General features: G+C 39.4%; 2 protein-coding genes, 4 long non-coding RNA genes and 1 other non-coding gene across 14 annotated transcripts; 4 read left to right on the top strand and 3 right to left on the bottom strand.

Moving 5' to 3' along the window:
* Window positions 1–86: 86 nt before the first annotated feature.
* LOC124207947 lies at window positions 87–650 on the bottom strand. Its single transcript, XM_046605601.1, has 2 exons — window positions 311–650; window positions 87–235 (listed from the first exon to the last, which is right to left on the bottom strand). Exons 1-2 carry the CDS (start codon window positions 588–590, stop codon window positions 87–89), a joined length of 429 nt encoding a protein of 142 aa, XP_046461557.1. The 5' UTR covers window positions 591–650.
* A 554-nt stretch (window positions 651–1,204) lies between these two features.
* Trnaa-cgc lies at window positions 1,205–1,276 on the top strand. Its single transcript has one exon. It is a non-coding gene; the product is annotated as a tRNA-Ala (tRNA).
* A 583-nt stretch (window positions 1,277–1,859) lies between these two features.
* LOC124207940 lies at window positions 1,860–3,477 on the top strand. 3 transcript variants are annotated; one of them, XR_006880195.1, is made up of 7 exons: window positions 1,860–1,934; window positions 2,240–2,452; window positions 2,682–2,764; window positions 2,833–2,943; window positions 3,031–3,167; window positions 3,250–3,390; window positions 3,448–3,477. It is a non-coding gene; the product is annotated as an uncharacterized LOC124207940 (long non-coding RNA). The 3 variants fall into 3 exon arrangements; XR_006880196.1 differs by having other exon boundaries at window positions 1,917–1,966; XR_006880197.1 differs by lacking the exon at window positions 1,860–1,934 and adding an exon at window positions 2,013–2,102.
* Window positions 3,478–4,646: 1,169 nt separating this feature from the next.
* Window positions 4,647–5,633, top strand: LOC124207634 (DNA-directed RNA polymerase II subunit RPB1-like). The gene is made up of 3 exons (XM_046605207.1): window positions 4,647–4,650; window positions 4,800–5,118; window positions 5,175–5,633. The coding sequence occupies exons 1-3, from the start codon at window positions 4,647–4,649 to the stop codon at window positions 5,506–5,508; spliced, it is 657 nt and encodes a 218-aa protein (XP_046461163.1). The 3' UTR covers window positions 5,509–5,633.
* A 450-nt stretch (window positions 5,634–6,083) lies between these two features.
* Window positions 6,084–8,337, bottom strand: LOC124207939. Its single transcript, XR_006880194.1, has 5 exons — window positions 8,259–8,337; window positions 7,923–8,118; window positions 7,648–7,820; window positions 7,222–7,528; window positions 6,084–6,375 (listed from the first exon to the last, which is right to left on the bottom strand). It is a non-coding gene; the product is annotated as an uncharacterized LOC124207939 (long non-coding RNA).
* LOC124207938 lies at window positions 8,100–10,744 on the top strand. Of its 3 annotated transcripts, XR_006880193.1 has the most exons (7): window positions 8,100–8,222; window positions 8,284–8,345; window positions 8,426–8,508; window positions 8,601–8,685; window positions 8,745–8,824; window positions 8,893–10,465; window positions 10,638–10,744. It is a non-coding gene; the product is annotated as an uncharacterized LOC124207938 (long non-coding RNA). The 3 variants fall into 3 exon arrangements; XR_006880191.1 differs by having other exon boundaries at window positions 8,284–8,508; XR_006880192.1 differs by having other exon boundaries at window positions 8,284–8,508; window positions 8,580–8,685.
* A 355-nt stretch (window positions 10,745–11,099) lies between these two features.
* On the bottom strand, window positions 11,100–20,997 carry LOC124207937. Of its 4 annotated transcripts, XR_006880189.1 has the most exons (5): window positions 20,962–20,997; window positions 20,698–20,792; window positions 20,288–20,504; window positions 12,566–13,321; window positions 11,100–12,405 (listed from the first exon to the last, which is right to left on the bottom strand). It is a non-coding gene; the product is annotated as an uncharacterized LOC124207937 (long non-coding RNA). The 4 variants fall into 4 exon arrangements; XR_006880190.1 differs by lacking the exons at window positions 20,288–20,504; window positions 20,698–20,792; window positions 20,962–20,997 and adding an exon at window positions 13,531–13,768 and having other exon boundaries at window positions 12,566–12,868; window positions 12,977–13,321; XR_006880188.1 differs by lacking the exons at window positions 20,288–20,504; window positions 20,698–20,792; window positions 20,962–20,997 and adding exons at window positions 13,531–13,590; window positions 13,663–13,739.
* Window positions 20,998–21,636: the final 639 nt, after the last annotated feature.

Raw genomic sequence — 21,636 nt, 5'->3', positions numbered from 1 at the left:
ATTGGAATTGCAAAAATCTGGTGATTGCAAAGTTATAAAAAAAAGTAAATTTGAATTGTGTTTATTTCACTCCTTTCTTCATCACCTTAAGCAAAAGTTTTTTCCATTTTGCTCTTTAGGCTTCTTTTTTCACGCTCTGCGTTCGTGGCCCTCTTGCCTTTCTTGGACGCCTTTTTCATGGCTTTCAATATTTTCTTCTGTACACTTCGCTTTCTACGTTCAAAATTCATATCATCTGGAAGCAACAAATAAAGGTTTTATGAGAATATTCCACTTTTTAAAGGTTATAAATAAAATTTGTTACACTTACCCGACAGTCCTGTTGATTGAGATAGAGGATCCTCCCCCATGATGAACATGTTACCTGTTACATCATCCACCCATTCGCCGTCGTCTTCGTTCACGTTTTTGGCCACCGGAGCAGCAACAGACCGAGATGGGTCATCCTCTTGGTCAATCCTTCCCATGATTTCAGGATTGTTGGAAATGTCGTCGACCCACTCGCCGTCTTCGCCAGCAGGATGGCCGTTAGTGGTCAAGACGAGTTGACTGCAGCAAAGGAGAATCGCTAGAATGTAGAGACGTGCCATTTTTAGGATGAAATGCGTCGAAAAGCGGAAGAAGGACTGCTGTGAAATTGACAGCAACACCGGCCCTTATTTATACGACTTCTACTTAGTAACTATAGCAGATGTGAAGGTCGTTCTGATAATCTGTATAGGAGGACGATAAGGTCCTATACTTTTCGGACTTTCCCCAATTAAGCTTTCTTTCGCGCATCCTTGAGCCAGAATCGGATAAAGCATCAGGTCTCTCGAGGATTTTTCCTGTCTGCACCAATTCCTTGTCTCTCTATTTACCACGAAAGTTACTTTCTCGCTGGGGGGTTCAGCGTATCTTCGGAAAAATAATGAGACCATTACAGAGTTTTGGGTACACCGTCATTTCTATGTACAAACATTTGAAACGCAAACATGAAAAAACATGCGCCATTATACGGCGCCATACGCTAATTTCAGCCATGCACATGACTACAAACTCGAATGTCGATTAATGTTTTCCTGGCGATATCCGAATGTTGTGTATACCGGAACCGGAACCACTACCCGATTAGGAACAAATTGTAATTGGAAGTTTTACGACTTATGGATTTATAAAGAATAAACAACTTAATACTTTTAAGTTAGTTTAGGGAAACTTCAGCGGGGTTGTAACTCAGAGGTAGAGTGCTCGCTTCGCATGTGAGAAGTCAGGGGTTCAATCCCCCTCAACTCCAGTTAAGATGAATGCAGGTAATCAAAAAAAGATTCCTTTTGTAATAACTAATGTTATTAATTAAGTTAGACGGTTTTTTAGTGAATGACTAAATCTGTTAATTAATGCTATATGAGCTGAGCTGGTTAAAAGATACGGCAATAATAACATAGTAGACATCCATACCACCTACTGTAGCAGAATAATTATGACACAGAGGATTACTTGGATTATTATTTTAAACACAACTGCGTTAGGGTAATTACCAATTTATCTACATGGTTGGGCGATTCTACGCCTCCTTATGGGAGGAGTTCTAAGCTATCGAAGTATCGATTGCAAATTTGCAATCCAAAAGTAAATTTGCTTCAAATACTAGTTAGTGCTGAACATGTTGGCATCCCGTTCCGGTTTGCTAGGTAGGAAGTCCCGCCCTCCTCCTCCCCCCCCTTTTATTGTTTAAATAGCCGTGATACTTTTACTTTAAATACTAAAATAGTAAGGATATTCAATCAAATATGGCACGCCGAAACCGACACAAAAAAAATGAAAAAAAAAAAAAAATCGCCGCAACGCCATCTAGCGGTCAAATATCATACTACATACAAAAATTCCCTTTTCTTGCTCTGATGCAATCATCGTTTACTACTCGTTTATGCCAGGAAGAATCCTTATCAAAGGTAATTTATTTGGAAATGTTTGTTTTACTCTAGTAAGTCACATGGTTTAATTGTGGTTCATTCATTGCTGGTGGAAACTGGAAAGTTTCTTTCAAAAATCAAGTTCAAAAGGATGATTTTCACAACATTAAAAATTTTCCTTTGTTTGCTGTCCTTGAAAAATTTTGGGTATATCGTTTTTCAATTCTCAGGATTTCTGAGAAAATGTTGACTGCAGAAGTCATTATTTTGTTGGAATGTTCATGCACACAGACTTGTCTTCAATATTTTCTTATTCTTGAATTTCATCTCGCTGTGTTTTTTAGGTTTTTCAATATTGCTTGGTGTTTGGTGCATATGGCATTACAATCGGAATTCTTACTACCAGCACGCTTGCGGTTTGTGTGATTTACGGGGTTCTGAAACAACGTATAGTCATTTTCTCATTTAACATTGTAAAACTGATCTTATTGCCGTAGTTGACATAGATGGAGGAGGTCGTAATAATCTACTATCTGTGAAGGAGGACTTTAGCAAAGGTAATTTAATTGAAATTGTAGTCTTATTCTCGGTTTATTGAATGCATCGTTTTTCAATGGATTTTCCGGATTTCAAATGTTCTCTATTCCATCAGATTTACAATTTTTTGTTGATCTTTATTTAACTGCAACCATTTGTTCATCAATTTAAGCTTGGAGTTATTTCTTAGATGGTGCCAATTTTTGCTCCCTCAAATGTAGAGTTTCAATTAAAGTAAATGCCTTGTAGGGTGGTTGCTGTTCTTTGGATCTGGTAGAGCAATCTAATGTGCTTGCTGTTCCCAGCTGCTGGCCTTGAAATTTTGTCATGGTGTCAGTTGCCTAGTGTCTGCTCAATGTTTGTGTTGTGTAATTCATTAATAAGTTTTTTTTTTTCTTAGTTGATATTCAGAGAATATGGAATGTTGAGGACATATTTTCAGTGACATGAAGAGTGTGAAGTGAATAACCTGCAATGTGTATGAAAATGTACCAGATCTGTACATGAAAATGTATGTGAGTACAGATATATAATAAATAGGAAACAATTTTATTTTTAAAATCCATATAGACCATAATCATTTTATTCTTTCCAACAGATCTGCAACCACGAATGTTATGAATTTCGTTTTGGGGTCAATTGGAGTTGGTGCAGGTTGCCGTTATACTGGCCTTTTGCAACGTCTTGATATCAGTTTGGAAGAATAGCTCTGGGGAATCGTCACTCATACTCGAGGTAACCTTGCAGTCAATATATGTGAGGAATTTTAGATTCATTACATTATTTGCATGTCTTCGTTGTGTTTTTTGCATGCAAGTCAACCTGCAGACAGGTCGACCAGTTTGTCCAGACAGGATGTCCTTCTCGCTTGAAGGTCACGAGAAACATTACGTAAAACTGGCATGCGATGGTGTAGAGGTTGGGTGAGAATGACACGTGTTTCATCATTATCAAGCAGGTACAATAGCCGCAAGGTTAAGCTATTTGGTTTTCATTTTGATATTGGTTTTTGTAGACCCATCCCCAGCAACTTCATCCTGCAGAAGGAAAGGCCAGTTTGCATTTCAATCGAAGGTCATGGAGATCATTACGTACAACGTGTCAGGGGTGTAGAGGTTGGGTGAGAACGGGACGTTTTTCATCATTATCAAGGAGGTAGAATAGCCGCAAGGCTTGAGAGGTGAGGGTGAGAAAAAGTGGTATAAAAGGAAAGAGAAACGGCGTTAGAAATCAGTCGATTGAGCATCTCCGACTCGGCAACAACTCTACTATTTGTCACCAGCTCCCTTCTTCCCATTCGTAATCGTAGGTAAAAATATTCGTTTGTTTAACATGGATTTTTGAATCAATTCAATTTTTTTATTTATATTCGTTAATATGCCATTGGTAACTGAATGTTTTAAATTATTTATTGTTTAGATAGTTATGGCGTCGTTCTGTTGTTGGTTATCGTTGTGTTGACCACTGGTGTACCGATGTCTCCTGGGTATGGCGGATACCAATCCGCAACGCCGCCGTCTAACTACAAAACATCAAACGCAACGACCAGTTACTACACCGAGGCCCCCCAACTACTACACTGAGAAGGCCGAATGTTACACAGCCACGTATGCTGCCCCAGTTTACTACACCGACGGGCCCAAGTATTACTCTTCTCCAAGCTACTACAAGAGGCTGCTGACTACACCAAGGCCCCAGAGTATTGAACTACAACCTACGCTGCCCCCAGCTACTACACTGAAGCTCCGGAGTACTACACCAAGGCAATTGAACACCCCAACCTACCTTACTACACACGGCGACAACTGTAGTGCTCTATCAGTCACCAACTGCAATCTTGATCGTGCAACCAGTTCGCAATCATTCGTAAATATGCTGCTTTTACACTCATTTTTCAATCATTACACATTTTTTAGATTGTTGATTAATCATCTATAAATTTTAATGTTTAAATTTCTTCAGTTAGTTTTGGTGTCGTGCTGCTGTTGGGTGTTCTATCGTTGCTAGCGGGTCGACCACTGAAACTCCACGTGTTGCATCATTATCATGGGTGCAATAGCCGTGAGGTTCAAGAGGTGAATCAGGATGAGAAAGTCGTATTAAAGGAGAGGGAAAAGGCGATGGAGATTGGAGATCAGTCGAGTGAGCATCTCCGACCCGGCAACAACTGCGGCACAATATTTGTCATCAACTGCATTCTTTCTATTCTCAATAATGGGTAAATGTTCCGTTTTTACATTGAGTTTTATATCATTTATACTTGTTCTATTTTTCAACATGCCACTTATAACAGAATATTAATGTCAAGTTTTGTTTGTTTAGTTAACTATGGCGTCGTTCTACCGTTGGTTATCGTTTATTGCTGAGTCTACCACTGTTGTACCGGAGGATACCACACCGCAACGTCGCCGCCTAACTACACAACATACGCAACAACCAGTTACTACACCGAGGCCCACAAGTACTACTCCCATCCCTACTACTATACCGAGGCTCCAGCTTATTTCACCATCAAGGCCCACAAGTACTGCACCACCAAGGCACCGGAGTATTACACCACATCCCACGCCGCTCCAGCTACTACACCGAGGCTCAAAAACACTACACCACCAGAGAACCGGAGTACTACACGACTACGTATGCTACCCCAGCTTACCACACCAGCTTACTACACCGAGACTCCCAAGTATTAATCTGCTCCAGCTTACTACACCGAGGTCCTAAATACTACTCTGCACCCAGCTACATACCCACAACTGATGCGGCCGAATATTATGCAGTACCTACTTACTACACAGTGGCTGCTACATCGTACTACGTTGATCCGAATTACTACTCCGAGGTTCCAGTTTACTACATCAAAATTTACGCTGCACCCTGCTACTACACTGAAGCTCCTGCTTACTGCAACACCAAGGCATCCGAGTATTACACCACTACTTACGCTTTTCTGACCTTTTACACCGAAGCTGCGAAGTATTCCACTTCCCCGAGCTACCACACCATTAAGGCGGCTGAATGTAACATCATAACCTTCGCTTCTCCCGTTAACTACAGGGAGTCTCTTAAATACTAGAGCGAAATTTTTGATTTCTTTTTGTGGTCAGATTTGTCTGTCATATCTTAAAACTTTCAAGTTACTAGTCAGTAGTCACTGGGAATCGTTGTTGATCTTAAATGAGAAAATAAATTTTTTAATGTTAAAAACGTTTTGTTTTTGTTTAAATTATCCTCACGACTTCTCTTAACACCTTCAAGCCTTTTACGAAAGAGACGTACTGTTAAGTATTAACTCTAAATCTTTGAAGTTAATAGCTCTATTGAAACTCAAGTTGGCTTAAAAAAGGTATTGCACATAATCTTGGATTTTTCATAAAAGTTTCTGGAAATGACAAGTCACTTATCTAAATTTATGTTGAGTTGAAAATGTATGCAACTGCTGAACACTATTTGGTTACAAATTATAAGATGACAAAAACTTTGAAAAGGAATTGCTTTAATGTCCCACCTCCACCCACAATTCCACCACATTTTACAGTCACATACAAGTCATACATACATACACATATACACACATACACTTAAGTTAACCCGTTGGCTGCCACGCCATACAACCCGTAGGTTGTTTTTCTACTACTCTACGCGCCACGTCAGAAGGATCCGTGACCAAGGAGGGACTTGCCATTGCTGACAAGTCCGGGCTGACACGGTGACAGGAGAAGATGGAATGCACGGCTATAGGAGGCCTCTAGGAGGCCCGTGCTAAGGAGGTAGGGGAGAACAAAGGCGTGGCAGACAACGGGTTAACTAACACATAACGAAATGATACCAACAATACGATGATCTACGTGGATGACGAGTCTGAGTCTCGGTGCCGGTCGCGATGATCCACGTTGATGACGAGTCTCGGAATTCCATCTTCTCGACGTTTCATCTGCATTTCCTGAATAAAGACAAAAAAATTCTTATTGAATCACAGGCCAACAAAAGTTACATAATAGTCACATAGTACGTATAGGTACACTGGTCTGTTTTTTTTTTGCTAAAAACTTTAAAGGCCTGCTTTAAATTGCTTAAAATCTACCTAATAATATTGAGAACTGTACACATAACAAAGCTCACTTGCTAGTAAAAAAAATAATTCCGGAAGTATACCGGAAGTAACCACAGCGCCTTAACCATTAAGCTGTCGTCAAATTAAATCACATATTCGTGATCTCCATGAAATTTGGGGTCGATTAGATGTGATTTAAACGAAATCCAAAATTTGGCCAAAATCGAGAATTTTCCTGAACTATAGTTCAGGAAAATTTTCGAAACCGGAAGTACGAAAACGTAAAAAAGATAACATGAACTTTACCACAAATTCGACGAGGATCACGAATATGTGGTTTGTTTGTGCGTCGAATGAATATTTACTGAACTACTGACTGAAATGAGAAAACCGGAAGTAGAAAAAAAAAGCAAAAAACGATAATTTAACAAGTGAGCTTTGTTGGCGGAATAGTTATCGTCAGTTGCCACTAAAAAATTTCCACACAATAACTGCCGATAACTGTTTAAAGAGATGTGCAAAGTAACTAAAACTGACTGTTTTGACAGCTGAAAATTATCGAAAAGCCATCTAGCGTCAGAAAAAAAACGTCTAAGTAACACTTCGTTTGCGCGCAAGATAGATAGGCCCTGATTTTGGAATTATTACACGGACACAAGAGTTTGACGCAAGTAGATTATTACTACTACTAATTACTAGAAGATAATCTAAGAAAATAAGTCAATCGTCGGGTACCTGGGCATGATTCCGTGGAGAGTGACAGGCGGACGGAAGCGACTGGTCTAACTCGTCAGTGAAGCAAATTGTTAAGCAGCATAATAAGCAGAGAAGCTAGATGAGTGTGGGTAGCGAAGATAAGGATGGAGCAGAGAGTTGGTAGAAGTCACTCTTCTGTAATGGACAAAGGCCAGCATCAAGGATCTCAATGCCAGGACCACACAATTCCAATAAAGAAACTGCGTTGTAGATTGACATCGGCGGCTGACTCGCAAAATCCAATGGATCCAATGGCATACCACACAATGACACAACCTATGAATTCCTAAAACGAAGAACAGAAAAAGGTTTTAACATTGCAGTGAGGCCCATAAATACCCACAAACAAGGTGGAATCCAAAGTTAATTACATGATAAAGCGAGAACATAGAAGCACACCTTTACCTCAATCTGTTGTAGGCTTCCTATTACTTGTTTCTTGTAGCTATGAAGTGGGAGATGCAGGGAATGGCAGCAATACAATTTCATGACGCAACAACCCCACCAAAAGTGTTTAAAGGTGTAAACATCTTTTGAGGTCCAAATTTAATCTGATGACTAGACGGCAGGTACATTTTCTAGAATTCCAAGTAAAGTACACAATTAGTCAATTGGTCAAGTACACTGAGAGTGATATAAAATTTTATACTATGTAGTTAGAATAATCAAAATATGCTTACATGTAAATAATTAGTTGATTTTGGGCAGTAAAACATGAAAATTCGAAAACACATTCACTGATTCGATCACACATTTCGCCATTTAAAAAACAATACCAACACCATCTAGCGGCACACTGGACAATCGTCTGAATTGTAAAAACAACCGCTAGATGATGCCAGTGCCGCATGCAGACAGCTGACAGCTGAAGCATGGCTGAAGTGTGGAAAATAGAAAGAATTCGAAAAGTGAAATCAATATTCAGCCTAAGTTAACAATAATGTTTTTGAAACTGAAAACCTGAAAGATGAATGAACTTGGTAAAATGTTAACTAAATGTTCTAATGCATATTTACCAGTCCATTTGTCATCATTTGCCAGACGTAATGACGACCATTGTTGAAGCTGGCCAGGAATTCTAAGCTGTCATAAATCCTTCAGCTGTAGTGTGCCTATACTCAAATTGGAATCAAATATTGTATTAACACAGGAATCTTACAAATTTTATATTCTTGTCTTTTAGATGCATGTTTTGTAAATGGTGAATCTCAAATGAATCCAAGAACTTTGAGTCGTCATTTCACTTTCTTTCCAATTTTAATAATGGTGAGCTGCAGTTTGAACACATAAACTAAATAACATTTTCTACATCTACAATCAATTGTGTTTGTCCTGAGGTTTTTGTTTGATTTTTCTAGGTGATATTGCAGACATACCATTTTGCAAGTACTTACCTGGGCAGCTGAGCTCTTCCTTTCTGTACTTTCAATGGATTCATTTGAGGTATTGCTTGCTGTCAATGCAATCTTATTTTAAAATTGACATTTAAATAATCTTTTCAGTTAAATCTCTCGCCAGACGCCTCTCGTTCCAGACCTTACCCACTAGTGGAATATGCCAAGAGATGTTGAACTTATACCAGGTATCTCCTCATTATCTTTTTTTTACTGTATTCTTAGTAAGTCATTTACTCATTTTATTTAATTTCAGGTTAACCCTTGCTACAATTAGAAGAACGGTTACAGAAGAGTTTGCTTTCAATCAATATCAATAAATTATGTAGATTTAGATTAACTTACAAGTGCATATCTGGGCTCCCTTCTTTTCTGTGGCCCCGTTTCCCTAACTAACTAGTAACCAACGCCCGCCGGTTGTCACTTACCCGCTCTGATAACCCGGAGGATGAGGAGGGCTCAGGGCTCTGGTCGAACGGAGCAATTGGAAAGCTCACGATCTGAAGAAAACTTTTGGAGTCATGAGTATATACCGGAAGTCTACTATGACTAATCCCTCCATAGCAAAACTGGTTTCGCACACTTCTTTCTTCTTCCATGTCCAGGTAATTTCCCTGAGCACAGTTAATGAAGGGCGAATTTTCCCCTGTCTTGGTTAACTGTTTGTGCGAGTTTTAGACTTTTAGCCAACATTTTGTCTCTCGGTGAAAAAAAAAAGTGACGATGCAAATGATTGTGTCGTGTTTAATTGTATTGATGTGTAGCCAGTTGTTTGTACGGTTATATACGATAATAAATGTTTTCATCACAAGCTACGTAGCCCGTATTTATTAATCAACATATTTCGGATAATGAAAGTTTAAACTTTCCTCCTCCTCCCCCCCAACATCCTTCTAGTTCCTTTCCCAATCGCGGAGACATACCTTTTATTTGTTTGACATTCCCCATATTACTTTAGTTTTCCTTCTTTACTTATAAACGGTACTTGCATAGACACAAATGACAATCGTAAATGCTAATACTGCATGTAGCTTACGTAACACAACACGAAGGAAAAGTGAACATTTAACTTCATGATGCAAAAATATCTTTCACTTGCATAGGCTGCAACATGCCACATTGGGCAGCATCATTACTGCTATGTAAACAAACCTATAACCAAAATGAAGTGAATCATTAGCATTAATGGAAATACTGTATAAAAACCCAATTAATTGTTAATCTGAATGCTTGAACTTATTAACGCTTCAATGCTGCCTGGAACCGCGTCCTCAAACACCGAACAACGGCGGATTTGGCTTGTGCAGGTGCGAATTAGGTAATTGAAGCATATTCCTGCATAAACACTTAATACGAATCGCTGTTAAAATGAAATATTATAAATATATAGCGAACTAACTAGCTGAGTCTTAGTCATTTTCGGAATGTTTCGCATTAATAACGCTTCGACGTTGCCTGTTACCTCGTCCTCAAAAACCGAACAACTGCACCAGATATCTGGTGCAGATATCTGTTTTCCAGAAAAACAACTCTATAACGAAAAAACCATATAGAACGGAGACTAGATCCGGCTCTCATACAGGATGTAGCGTGTCCAAATTTTTTTCAATGCATTCTACTAATATAATCAACAGGTTTTTTTTTATGGAACTGACGTCAACGAAAGTTGGGTTCACCAATATGGCGACTGATGAAAATGACCATAAAATGGAGCCCCCGTCGCAGTTGACGATCCACATCTACAGAAGCTCAGGTCCCATCGACAACGCTAGAAGATGAAGTTCCTCCCCATTTTCGTCCTAGTTGCTGTCTGCTTCGCCGTTGTTGTGGTAAGAAATTTAATTTTTAGAATATTAATATTAGTCAAGTATAAAAAACGGTTCAGAATATAGTAATGCATACAAACGTAAGTATAATAGGACGCTCATTGATTTGGCAAAAAAATAGGTTGCCGAATCGAGAAGAAAGTAAAATATACATTTTATTTTGACGGAAATATAGGACGCCAAGCCTAAACAAACAATTCAATCATTACTGCCCGAGTATTCCGAGAGAAAAGGGGGAGAAAAACCAGAAAAAACGGAGAAACCAAAGACCGAAAAACCAGAGAAACCGAAGACCGAAAAACCAGAAAAAACTGAGAAACCGAAGACCGAAAAACCAGAAAAAACTGAGAAACCAAAGACAGAAAAACCAGAAAAAACTGAGAAACCGAAGACCGAAAAACCAGAAAAAACTGAGAAACCAAAGACAGAAAAACCAGAAAAAACGGAGAAACCAAAGACAGAAAAACCAGAAAAAACCGAGAAACCAAAGACAGAAAAACCAGAAAAAACTGAGAAACCGAAGACCGAAAAACCAGAAAAAACGGAGAAACCAAAGACAGAAAAACCAGAAAAAACTGAGAAACCGAAGACCGAAAAACCAGAAAAAACGGAGAAACCAAAGACAGAAAAACCAGAAAAAACTGAGAAACCGAAGACCGAAAAACCAGAAAAAACAGAGAAACCAAAGACCGAAAAACCAGAAAAAACAGAGAAACCGAAGACAACGAAGAAACCTACACCCTGGACGACAACCACCACTACGATGTCGATAACTATCACCGATGCCCCAGTCACTGGTGGAAGAAGCACATCTGAAGCACCAAGCACAGTTGCCCCAAGCACAGTTGCCCCAGTCACTGATGCCCCAACCACTATTCTCTGATTCACTGAGTAGCCAGTTTAATCCTTAAGTTTTCTTCTATTTGAAACAGTATCCCTATAATAAGATGTATCTTTTTTCCAGCTTTTCCTTCTATAATAAATAATTTGGTCTGATGTCATTAGAATACACACATAAGAAGCATTGTCTTACCGCTTTCTCAGTTGAAAATCAGTTTCCATTAGCTACAAATACATTCAAGGAGAAAACTTTCTTTCCATTCAAAAACTTACATTTTGGTGAATGTTGGTCCAAGACAGCATATCCTTCAGGCAAAGGGGAACTGTACACGAGTAATTTGAAGCACAAAATGTTAGAAAAAGCCATCTTTTCCTTCTAGAGCATGCGATTTAAAAATGAAATTGACTGAGTAATATTTAACTGGACCTTATTCACCGTAACTGAAACCCTGGTGAAACCTACAGGGTGAAGATTTTAGGAGATAATTTGGGGATGAGGCACTTCAAACCGCATTCGCGCCTTGCCAAAGAATCGTGATCAAAATGACTCGTGAAGCCAACAATCTAAACATTTAGAACAACAGATTTTTAAGTGTACATTAATTGCGGGCCAAAAATATTTTACTAATAGCGTAGGTATGGATATACACTTTCGTATGATTCATCGTTTAAAATCATATTTTATAGCCAACTATAGCTGAGACTTAGTCACTTTGGGAATGTTGCGCATTATTAACGCTTCGACGATGCCTGTTACCTCGTCCTCAAAAACCGAACAACGTCGGGCTGCATTTGCGTGTTAGGTTACTGAGGCTTTTCCCCTGGACACACACTGTATCTGGTTAATTTTTGTTTTTCAAATAAATAATGAAAAAGTGACATGCAATAGAACGGAGACTAGACCCAGCTTACGGTATGGCACTCGCCAGATATCTTTTCAATGCTCTCTACTGTGTTATAAACAACAGGTTGTAATGCACTTTAAAATGGTGGCCCTGTCGCAGTTGACGATCCACATCTACAGAAGCTCAGATCCCATCGACAACGCTAATAGATGAAGTTCCTTCCCATTTTCGTCCTAGTTGTTGTCTGTTTCGCCGTTGCTGTGGTAAGAAAACAATTTTGTAGATAGACTATAAGAAAATATATATTCATTTTGATGGAAATATAGGAAGCCACTACTAATTGAGATGCCCCTACCATAAGATGCATCTTTTTCCGAGCTTTATCTATACTTGACCTTCATGTACTAAATCATTTTACCTGATATAAATAGAAGCTAGAAATGGCTTTCGTCAACATAATACACACCTTATTAGCGGCATTATCTTGATCACGCACTTTCACTGTTGAAAATCAGTTCCAATTATTATTAGCAAATCAAGTCCAATCTTGATAAAACTCTTTACTTCCATTCAGAAACTTGCATCTTGTGTGTTGGCAATGGAATGGAATGTTGGAATGAACACTGTTTTTTCTAAAGCTCAGGATATTGACGATAACACATAAAAGACATGAAATCGACTGAGGAATATTTCACTGGATCATATTTACTGTAACAGCAACCTAATGCAGATCTGAATGATAATGAAGATTTTAGGAGATAATTTGTGGACGAGGACATTTTACAAGATTTAAAAAAAACAAGAGAATGCATAGTCTCAGAGCTCATACCTGAGATGATGTAGAACAAAAGAAAGTATTTATCATTTAAAATTCCAAACAAATTTTCCACTTGGTGTTATCAGCAGTTGTGTCAGACACACAGTCTATGTGATGCTGTGAGAATTTGAATGTGCATGTTTTCTCATTTTGATAAAACAGCCAACTGCTAGAATGCTGTCGAAGCTCGCATGAACCAAGCTCCAAAAAATTAGTCTATTATCTATAGTATTAGGCTACATAAATAGGCTTAACTACAACTCACCAGTGGAGATTCAAATTGGAAAAGAAAGTCGATTCGGTGAAATGAAGTTATTGGATTTTTTGAGATTCAGGATTTCACCATCTCACATGCATCTGAAAAACAAGATAATTTTTTTTTGTGAGATTGAAGAAAATGAAGCACTTACATCATTTTCTTCTGATCATAAATATGATACAGAAATCGGAAGCTGAGATTGCAGTGCAAAATCAATTTTAGATTTTTTGGTCTGTAAACTTTGTTCATTCTTATAAAACAAAACTAAACAAAACTGAAAAAAAGAAACAGGTAATTTCAATGATACCTCTGGTGGGCTGGTACTCAGGTCAAGTACGTTTGGTCAGGGTTTGGTTTACCTCACCTCCTGACAACACAATTTTCTTGAAATTAACAAGTTCACAACCTCACACTATTCAGGGACTCTAAATAACTTTACCTTTGTTAAAGTTTGGCAAAATGAGTGAACGATAGTTTGTCATTTGCATGTTACTTATTTGCTTCAATGCAGAAAAAAAGCAGAAAAAAAGACCCCTACTTAATTTAATAATTGGGCCGAGCGACTGACGAGTGACGATCGAGTTAAAGTCATGGCGATTGGCCATCTAGCGGGGTGATGGGCAACTATTGCTATCTAGCGAGGCGATCAACAACTAAAGCTATTTAACCAAATGGTAGAACGAAAAAACCCTTTCAGAAATTTCAGACAATCTCTACGGGAATAATTTCACGTGAAAAACGAAAGCAATGAAATTCGACACAGACACGAAAATCCTGTTCTTCCATTTCGAGTCAGAGAAAAGGAAAACTGCACACCCATTCATGTGCGCCACAACAACAACAAGCCATGACCTGTTGCCTATATACTTTGCGAAAAAAAGCGAAAAAGAAAAACCACACGACGTGTCTACACTTTGTTGTTTGATGACCTTTTTCGTTCGCTATTCTTCTGCAAGGCCATTACACGGCGACCAAATAGGGACGTACACACATACGAGAACTTTCCTCGCTGCAACAATTGCCAGCGATTGGGCTGCTGAACTGCCGTCCATAAAACGTGAAAAAGGACCTCTTGGTTCCCGAACGCCGTCGTCTCTATAGTTCTGAATCGCAATTCGACAATTTTACGACACGTAGCGCTCAACAACTTTGTTGCTCGGCTTTTTTCGCGATCGGGAGCAGCAGGCCAACATTAAAAAAGAAACTGACGTCATGTCCGCCAGTTCGAGGTCGACCTTTTCTTTTTCTACAATTTCTTTTGTCTTTTTTTTTCGCAACCAATCGCCGCGTCGTTTCCTCAATTAACGTTGAAAAGCTCTGGCCCCCTCGTGTCTTCTATACATCATTCTCCAATTTGGCGCAACCCAATGAATTTCATTAGAGTGTCTTCTTGATGATATTTTTATGTCAGGCTCGACGACGTGCCGGGGTTGCTTAATTTCTCAAGCAGGTGGCTTATTACGGACCCTCATTATAATCACAATTCCAAAAAAAGAAATGTAATTGTATTTTTTCCATCTTAATAACGTCATTATCTTTTTTGGTCGTGCATTCACGCAGAGGGCGCACACACACATATAATCCCCCTATATACGTACCCACTTGAAGATGCGTGTAATGGTGCATGGCTGTAAGCACGTAGACCGCTATAGATGCACGTAATCATTATGATGCCTGTGTCGTTATTAGACACGACCACTGCTGCCAACAGGTGTTTCCGGCTGTCACCCACTTCTTTGACTTCTTTTCTTTTCTTTGGCTGTTGTGTCGAACAGTTTTGCTTCGAATGTGTGTGTGTGTCCCATTTCAAATGGTCATCGCTTTATTATATATACACATTCTTTGACTTTAGCCAACACAAAGTATATAGTGTGTGTGTACTAGCTATAGGCGAAAGAATGCTGTACGTACGTAAGAGTATGTATTTATTTTAACGCACCGGCGGCGGAATCATTTCGTCGCTTTGCGTATAAAACATTTAGAATGGGAAGTGTTCTTTTTTTTTAAAGCGCTGCGGTTGATTGCAACGGGTAGTTCAGCTGTAGCGCAAATGGTCGACCCTTTAGTCGGCAGGAATAAGACAAAAGAAAAGTCAGACTTGAATGTCTTTTGATGTACCAAGGGACAAAGTGTTTCGTGCAGAGTGGCTAATGAGCGTCTCCGAGAGATTAGATAGATATTAGTCGGCCATGTGTCTCCCCATCTCCGACAAATTCAACTTTCTACGTTTTATTACGTAATGGAAAATTCTGTTTTTTTTTTTTTTTTTTTTTTTTAAATAAAATGCGGGAGATAAAAACTGTAAGCAAAAAGTTACGTATGATTATGATTCACGGGACCTGTTGACATCCAATTTCACCAAATTAATGAAACGATCAATTTCTTGTTTGATGTCCCGGAAAAAAATCGAATTCTGATAAGGGGGGAGAAGGAAGTCTCTCTCTTCTACATATAACCGGTTGGTCGGGGACTAAAAGAAAGTCACATATTAAGAGTTGCATGTCAAAATTCATTTGTATTCCCCCGTGTGACCGCCAATGTATTTATACGACTTTGACATCGTTTGAAAAGGGGAAGACAAATCAAATAAAAAGATGGACCCACATTTTCTGCTTCGTTTGCATCTATCGAGAACCGTATGGCCGATTAATGGGCGGTTTGGCTCACAGCGGGTCATCACCGACATTTTTTTTCAAAAAATTAAAAATTGTTATTTTCTCGTATAAGAATATTGAGGTTAATTTCATCAAAAAAATAAATAAAAAAAGAAAGTTTATATCTAAAAAATAAAATGGTTTGGCCTTGGAGATACATCGGCCGAGTGGATATCAGAGTCAAAGAGATACACCAGATAGATATGTGTTTCCTCGTGAACCACATCCTTTTTCAAATTTTTCCTTCCTTCCGCCGCCGCCGCCATTCAATGCATAATATAGCCCGCGCGCACTCTGCAGTCTGCATAGTGTAACACAACAGTTGGAAAGAAAATAAAAGTTGCGTGGGGCCCCGCGGGATCTACGCTTTCTACTCCCGAACGCCCACATCTATACGCAAGAGTCAAAGCGCTATAAGCCAAAGCGCACACCAGCAGCAGCAGCTGTTTAAATATAAACGAAAAGGAGGGCCTCGCCCATCAGCCCCTCTCTCTCTGTGTGCCACTGATGAGCCTCCCCCCCCCCCCACACGCTCTTCGCTTGGCTGATGGAAAATCAAGACAGATAACCATAACACGAGAAATTCCACTAATTTCCCTTCTTTCTTTGTGTGTGTATGTAGGGTGCATATAGGGGAGTTGAAAGGAATTACTATGTATACTATAGACACAACATATGCATTGTCGTGTATATGTATTTATAGTTTATACATCAGAGAGAGAGTACGGTAGTAGTAGAGGCTATAAATACATGGGACGGCACTAAGGCCAAAGTAATTTGAAGCGGCAGGTTATTCAAACCATTCCCGGAATAACTCACATACTCCATACATCAGTATCTGTATAAACATCCATCCATATTGCGTCAACATGTACACATCTACACCAAACATAGTTACCATCTTTTTCAGCCGCTATACTACTCAAAACCCCAATAAGAATTATGAATGCGCCAGTCGGAAACCCGAGAACATCAGAATATAATTATCAGAATCTTTTGCGCATATTTTAATCAATTACGTATTTAATAGCGTAATAATTTACAATTGAATTATCCAAGTGCAAAGTCGAGCTACATTCTCTTAGTATCAGTCTACACTGATAACGAGTCCCACACAACATTGGGTCTAGTTTTAATTGAATAAGGCGCGCTGTCTAGCGCCAATAGGGGAATACGCAAGGCAGAAACGCATAGCAGCGTGAGACAGTCACGTCTTGACGGTGTTATTATTTCATCTGACGTGAGTGAAAGAATGTTCCGAAGAAGAAAGAAGACAAAAAGTAGAGAGAAATGCCGAGAGAAGTACGAATGACGGGGGGGCATTATTTGGCGGTGACATACTTAGATCCAGTATATACTCCCGCTGCTTTTCTAGCGTATCGCATCTATAGCCGGACCGAATTTGATACAACCGTGACTTGCGAAACGCCATTTACACATTCAGATATATCTAATCACGGAGCGGCGGGTCGCGGTATCTTCTGTGTAATAGAGTCGACAGTCTACTACTCCTATTATATATGATCCTTATCTCTGTCGGCGTGGATAATGCACTGATATAGAATCAAGAACTTTCTCAATATTGTTTCTAAGGGGTTCCATAGACAATGATTGGACGGAATTGTAAATTGAAACACAACTGGGTGAATGTAACACCTTTCACGATCAAATATTTTTTAGCGCCAGAGAGAGAGAGTTATATGGAATCGATTTAAAAAACAAATTTGAGGACAGTCGCATGCGGGGGTTACGCTTACGTGACAAAAAGGAATCGGGCGTAGACGACGACTCACGCCATCGTTGGCCGTAGAGTTAGAGAGAAGCCGACATCAATATGAACATGCACACCTTCCTTAGATTTCTGGCCAGTCATTCTCTCTGAGGTTTTTTATTTTTAATACCGCAGTTCATAGGCGACTACACACCAGCAGCTTAATAGTTTTTAAAAAGTATGTCAATATAAAAAAAATTTCCAAATTATTATTTTTTTGTTTCCTAGAAATTCCGTGATGGATATATTATGAAGACATCGTTTTCTTATAAGCGCCTTATTTCTTATTCGGGGAATATACTCGGCTGGATCGTAGGTCCGGCTATTTTATTATAGACGGAAAAATTTCGCCATCCAGTAGGTAGTTGCGATGTAGACATAATCTATACTACCGTATGCTGGGTGCATTCGCCCCGCGTGAAATAAAGAAAAAGGGGCCCAGATGGCGTGTATACAGACTTATTTAGGAAATACCCGCGATGTTGCTGGCCTCTTATTCTCCATCACTCTGGCGAGCAGCAGCGAACGACTGCACGATCCGCTACGTCATTGAAGCGGGAGCTGAACGGCCGCCCTGCTGCTGAAGCTTCGTGACTTTTTACCCGCCATCTCTCTCTCTCTCTCTCAGCTGGGGGCTCTTTTATAGAGTTAGGCATTTATATTTTTTTCTTCTCCTCTACCACTCGACCGCAATTCACGAAGAAAAACTTGGCCCATAATAAAAAAAAATAACAACAATTTTTGCTTTTTGAATGCTACTAGTTTGTTCTGGTATTCCCGATTGATGCCAATGTTCTCTCTCCTACGTACCATATGGACCCGTTCAATCAAAGTAGAATTCCATTTATTATACGAGTTACGGTCTTTTTTCTCTCTCTTTTTTTTTCCCCCCTCAGCGTTTGACGTCATAAATCAAAGTAAATATCAAAGCACTTTCGCCACAATTCTTTTTGATGATTCACCAGATAGATAATGTGTTATAAGAAAAATAAAAAAACAGAGTTATACAACTGCCAATCAAAAGGTAGGAGGAAAAGGTAATAATAAGAAGAAGTTGTTTTGTTTTTTTCTTTCTTTCCCGTCACGCAAAGTTGAATTTAAAGAGTTTCCCACTTATTCGCCATTTTTTTTTCCCGAGGAACCCAAAGAAAAAGAAATGTTTATTCTCCCACCTTGTGTGTGTCTGTACGTTATTATAAATGTACAGCGTGATGCATGGTGGTGCATCATCAATCTCTAGTCGAGCGTTGCCGTGTGTGTGTCTGGCCTCTCTCGGCACGGTGGCACGGTTCTCTCGGTCCGCATGAAAAATGGGTAGACAATGATGATGGCAAACAATCTGGCGTCGAGCACAACTGCGCAATGGGTTCCATCATAAATAAATCACCGGGATGTTGCTGCTGTTGGCTGCTGGCTGCCAGCAGGTATACGTAATATAAAACTGGCAGAGTGCTGACTTTTTTAACTTGGGAAATAACAGGGGTAAAATGATGGCTAAAAGAGCTAAGCGTAATAAGTTGGGCGCACAACAGCTCAACAATAATACAGAGGAAAAAAGCCAATCGTAAAAAAGTGGAGTTGATAGTTTGGTGCGCCCAACGTCATAATTACACCGAGCAAAAATGGATGTTCATCATCGCGCTGCAAGAGAGAGAAAAGCTAAAAGACAAAAAAGATTTTAACTGGTTCAGATATTCTTTTAAACGGGCCAGCGGAGATTTGGTGAATGCTGATTTAATAGCCGCAGCAGCCGTCGTCCAACAAGATAACAGTTGAGCAGCAAGGTGTAATAGAAACCCCAATGAATGAATATGATTATGCACAGTTTGTGTTTCGTTTCAAATGGTTTTTTGAAAGGGCCTGCTGCTGTGCTATGCCTGAAATCTTCCGCCATCAAAGAGCGACGCTATTAACGACGCCGACCAATGTAAACTGAAAAAAAGATTATTATTTTTTTTTTTTTGAAATTTTAGACGCCGTTGAAAAGACACGAAACTTTTGGAGAGTTCTCGCTAATTTTCATTCGTTTTCAATGCAAATATTTTCGCTTCTGGCTCGGGAAAGTTTGTCCCCCTATTCAACGAAATCCGCAATTGATATAAAACGAAAGTTTTCTATTATTATTATGATTATTGTTGTGCACACTCGACGATTTCGAAATGATGAATTTATTGTTGCATTACGACGATTTGACTTCCGTCGCGTTTGAACGAGCTCGTGTCGTCGTGAGTTGCATCATTTTCTCTCTTGACAGCGCACAAATAAGTCGAGAGTCGAGAAGAATTTATACAGACCGAAGCCTGTGTAAATAATAATAACTCGAGGAGGTCCCTTTTGATAATAAAATTTCCTACTTGAGTACTTGCACAATGTTGCTTGGAGTGTTTCAAGTTAAAACATTTTTGAAATCGATTGTTTACCCACAGAGAAACTTTTGAGGGACAAAAACAGGCCTGATCTGTACAGTCGTTGTCCAAATGAGTTATTTAACGAACCCTAACCGAGTCAACAAAAGTGGCAAGAGAAAACAGTTCCAGTCAACAGTATGGCTCAGGAATAATCGTACTACGTTTTACGATTTCAAATCAACGCTATACCAGATAGTTCAAAAAGGAAGAAAAGAGATAGACTTGTCCGACCTTTAAGCCTGGGAAATACAGCCAGGCATCATCTCCAGTTGCTCCATCTGCAGAAGAGTTGAATCCATCAGGCGGGATAGGGGAAAGGGGCCTCAGACTCGTGAATACCCCCACACTCACATGGGTGTACACGAGGACAGAGGGGATTTAAAGAAAGGGGAATAAGAAAGATCGGCCGACATCGGTAGTTTCTCCCATCAAACTTGATGCTGTTTATCTACATTAGAAAATTTAAAATGGGTTACGAAAAACATTTACAGAAACGACAAGTAAGAAAAAGTTGAAAATGTAGCAGTGGGTGAATCCTAATTCTTCATAAACAGCAGAACTTAAGGTTTACGTGCCACTGCATTGATGCAAGTCATGCATCATTAAAATAGGTCTCAGGATTAAAGGAAAGAAATCATTACCCAAGCGTTGTTGCTGGGATTGTTGGTGATGACAGATCCAGCACAAGCAAAACTTGAATATCTTGTAGTTAGAATGGCTGGCTAAGGCCTCAAATCTGTACATAAAAGAAAAGGTTACACAGTGCAAACAAACAGCCATGCATTAACAGAGGGCTTACATGATTAATCCCTAGTCAGCAAGGAATTAAGATTTCACAAATTTGGAAGATGTTTAACTATTTTAGCTCCCATAATCATTCTATTAGTAATCTTGGTTTTATTTACCTGCTTAACAGCATGCAGTGTGTGATTCTATAACCAGTGGTTATTAACCACATTTTTGTAATTTATCATTTGTTGTAACATGTGTGCAACGTGTTTTTGAGAGATTGAGACAATAGAAAGCAGACGACACTAATCGTCTAATTAGCCAGCTATTAAGATATCGATAGAAAATTTTTAAAAATCGACCCTCCTTCTAAATTCAAACCGCAAAGTATTCCCGAGCGAACAAAAAAGTTCACTCTATTATTGTTTGCAGGGGGGGTGGGCGGCCGGGATTAGTCGTGTGTATAATATTCACGTCGTTTGTGATTCACGATGCGGTCGTCATTTCTCTAACTGAGCGCGATGCCATTCAGTCATTCACAGTTCGACGATTCTTTTCTATCTTTTCCCGCCTTTTTCTCTCTCTATGAATCCTATCGTTCCGTTCGCTCATCGCAATGGCTCACGCTCACGCTCCGTGCGAAATACATTGGCCAGCAAAGCAAAGCGAAACCTTATTTCACGCTCTGATTACCTTCTAGCTCGCTACTACACGGACTGGCTGGCTGGCTGCTGGAGGAAATTTACAGTAGCGAACATTTTAACGCGCGTCAAATAAAACTTTTAAATTTTGAACGGATGAAATAAACGAACAGGAAATTTTGACGAGCAACTTTTCAATCGTGAATTTTA

Source organism: Daphnia pulex, chromosome 11, assembly GCF_021134715.1.
Source record: "Daphnia pulex isolate KAP4 chromosome 11, ASM2113471v1".
Classification (NCBI taxonomy): domain Eukaryota; kingdom Metazoa; phylum Arthropoda; class Branchiopoda; order Diplostraca; family Daphniidae; genus Daphnia; species Daphnia pulex.
Note: the sequence above shows the minus strand (reverse complement) of the source record. Positions and strands in the feature narration are given on the sequence as shown.

Bases quoted from the DNA above. Each gene is read 5' to 3' on its own strand.
- LOC124207947 (XM_046605601.1), bottom strand. From the start codon at position 590: ATGGCACGTCTCTACATTCTAGCGATTCTCCTTTGCTGCAGTCAACTC. The intron at 236-310 runs GTAAGTGTAACA...TGTTGCTTCCAG, and splicing joins TCAATCAACAGGACTGTCGG to ATGATATGAATTTTGAACGT.
- LOC124207634 (XM_046605207.1), top strand. The intron at 5,119-5,174 runs GTATTAATCTGC...CTCTGCACCCAG, and splicing joins TACTACACCGAGACTCCCAA to CTACATACCCACAACTGATG.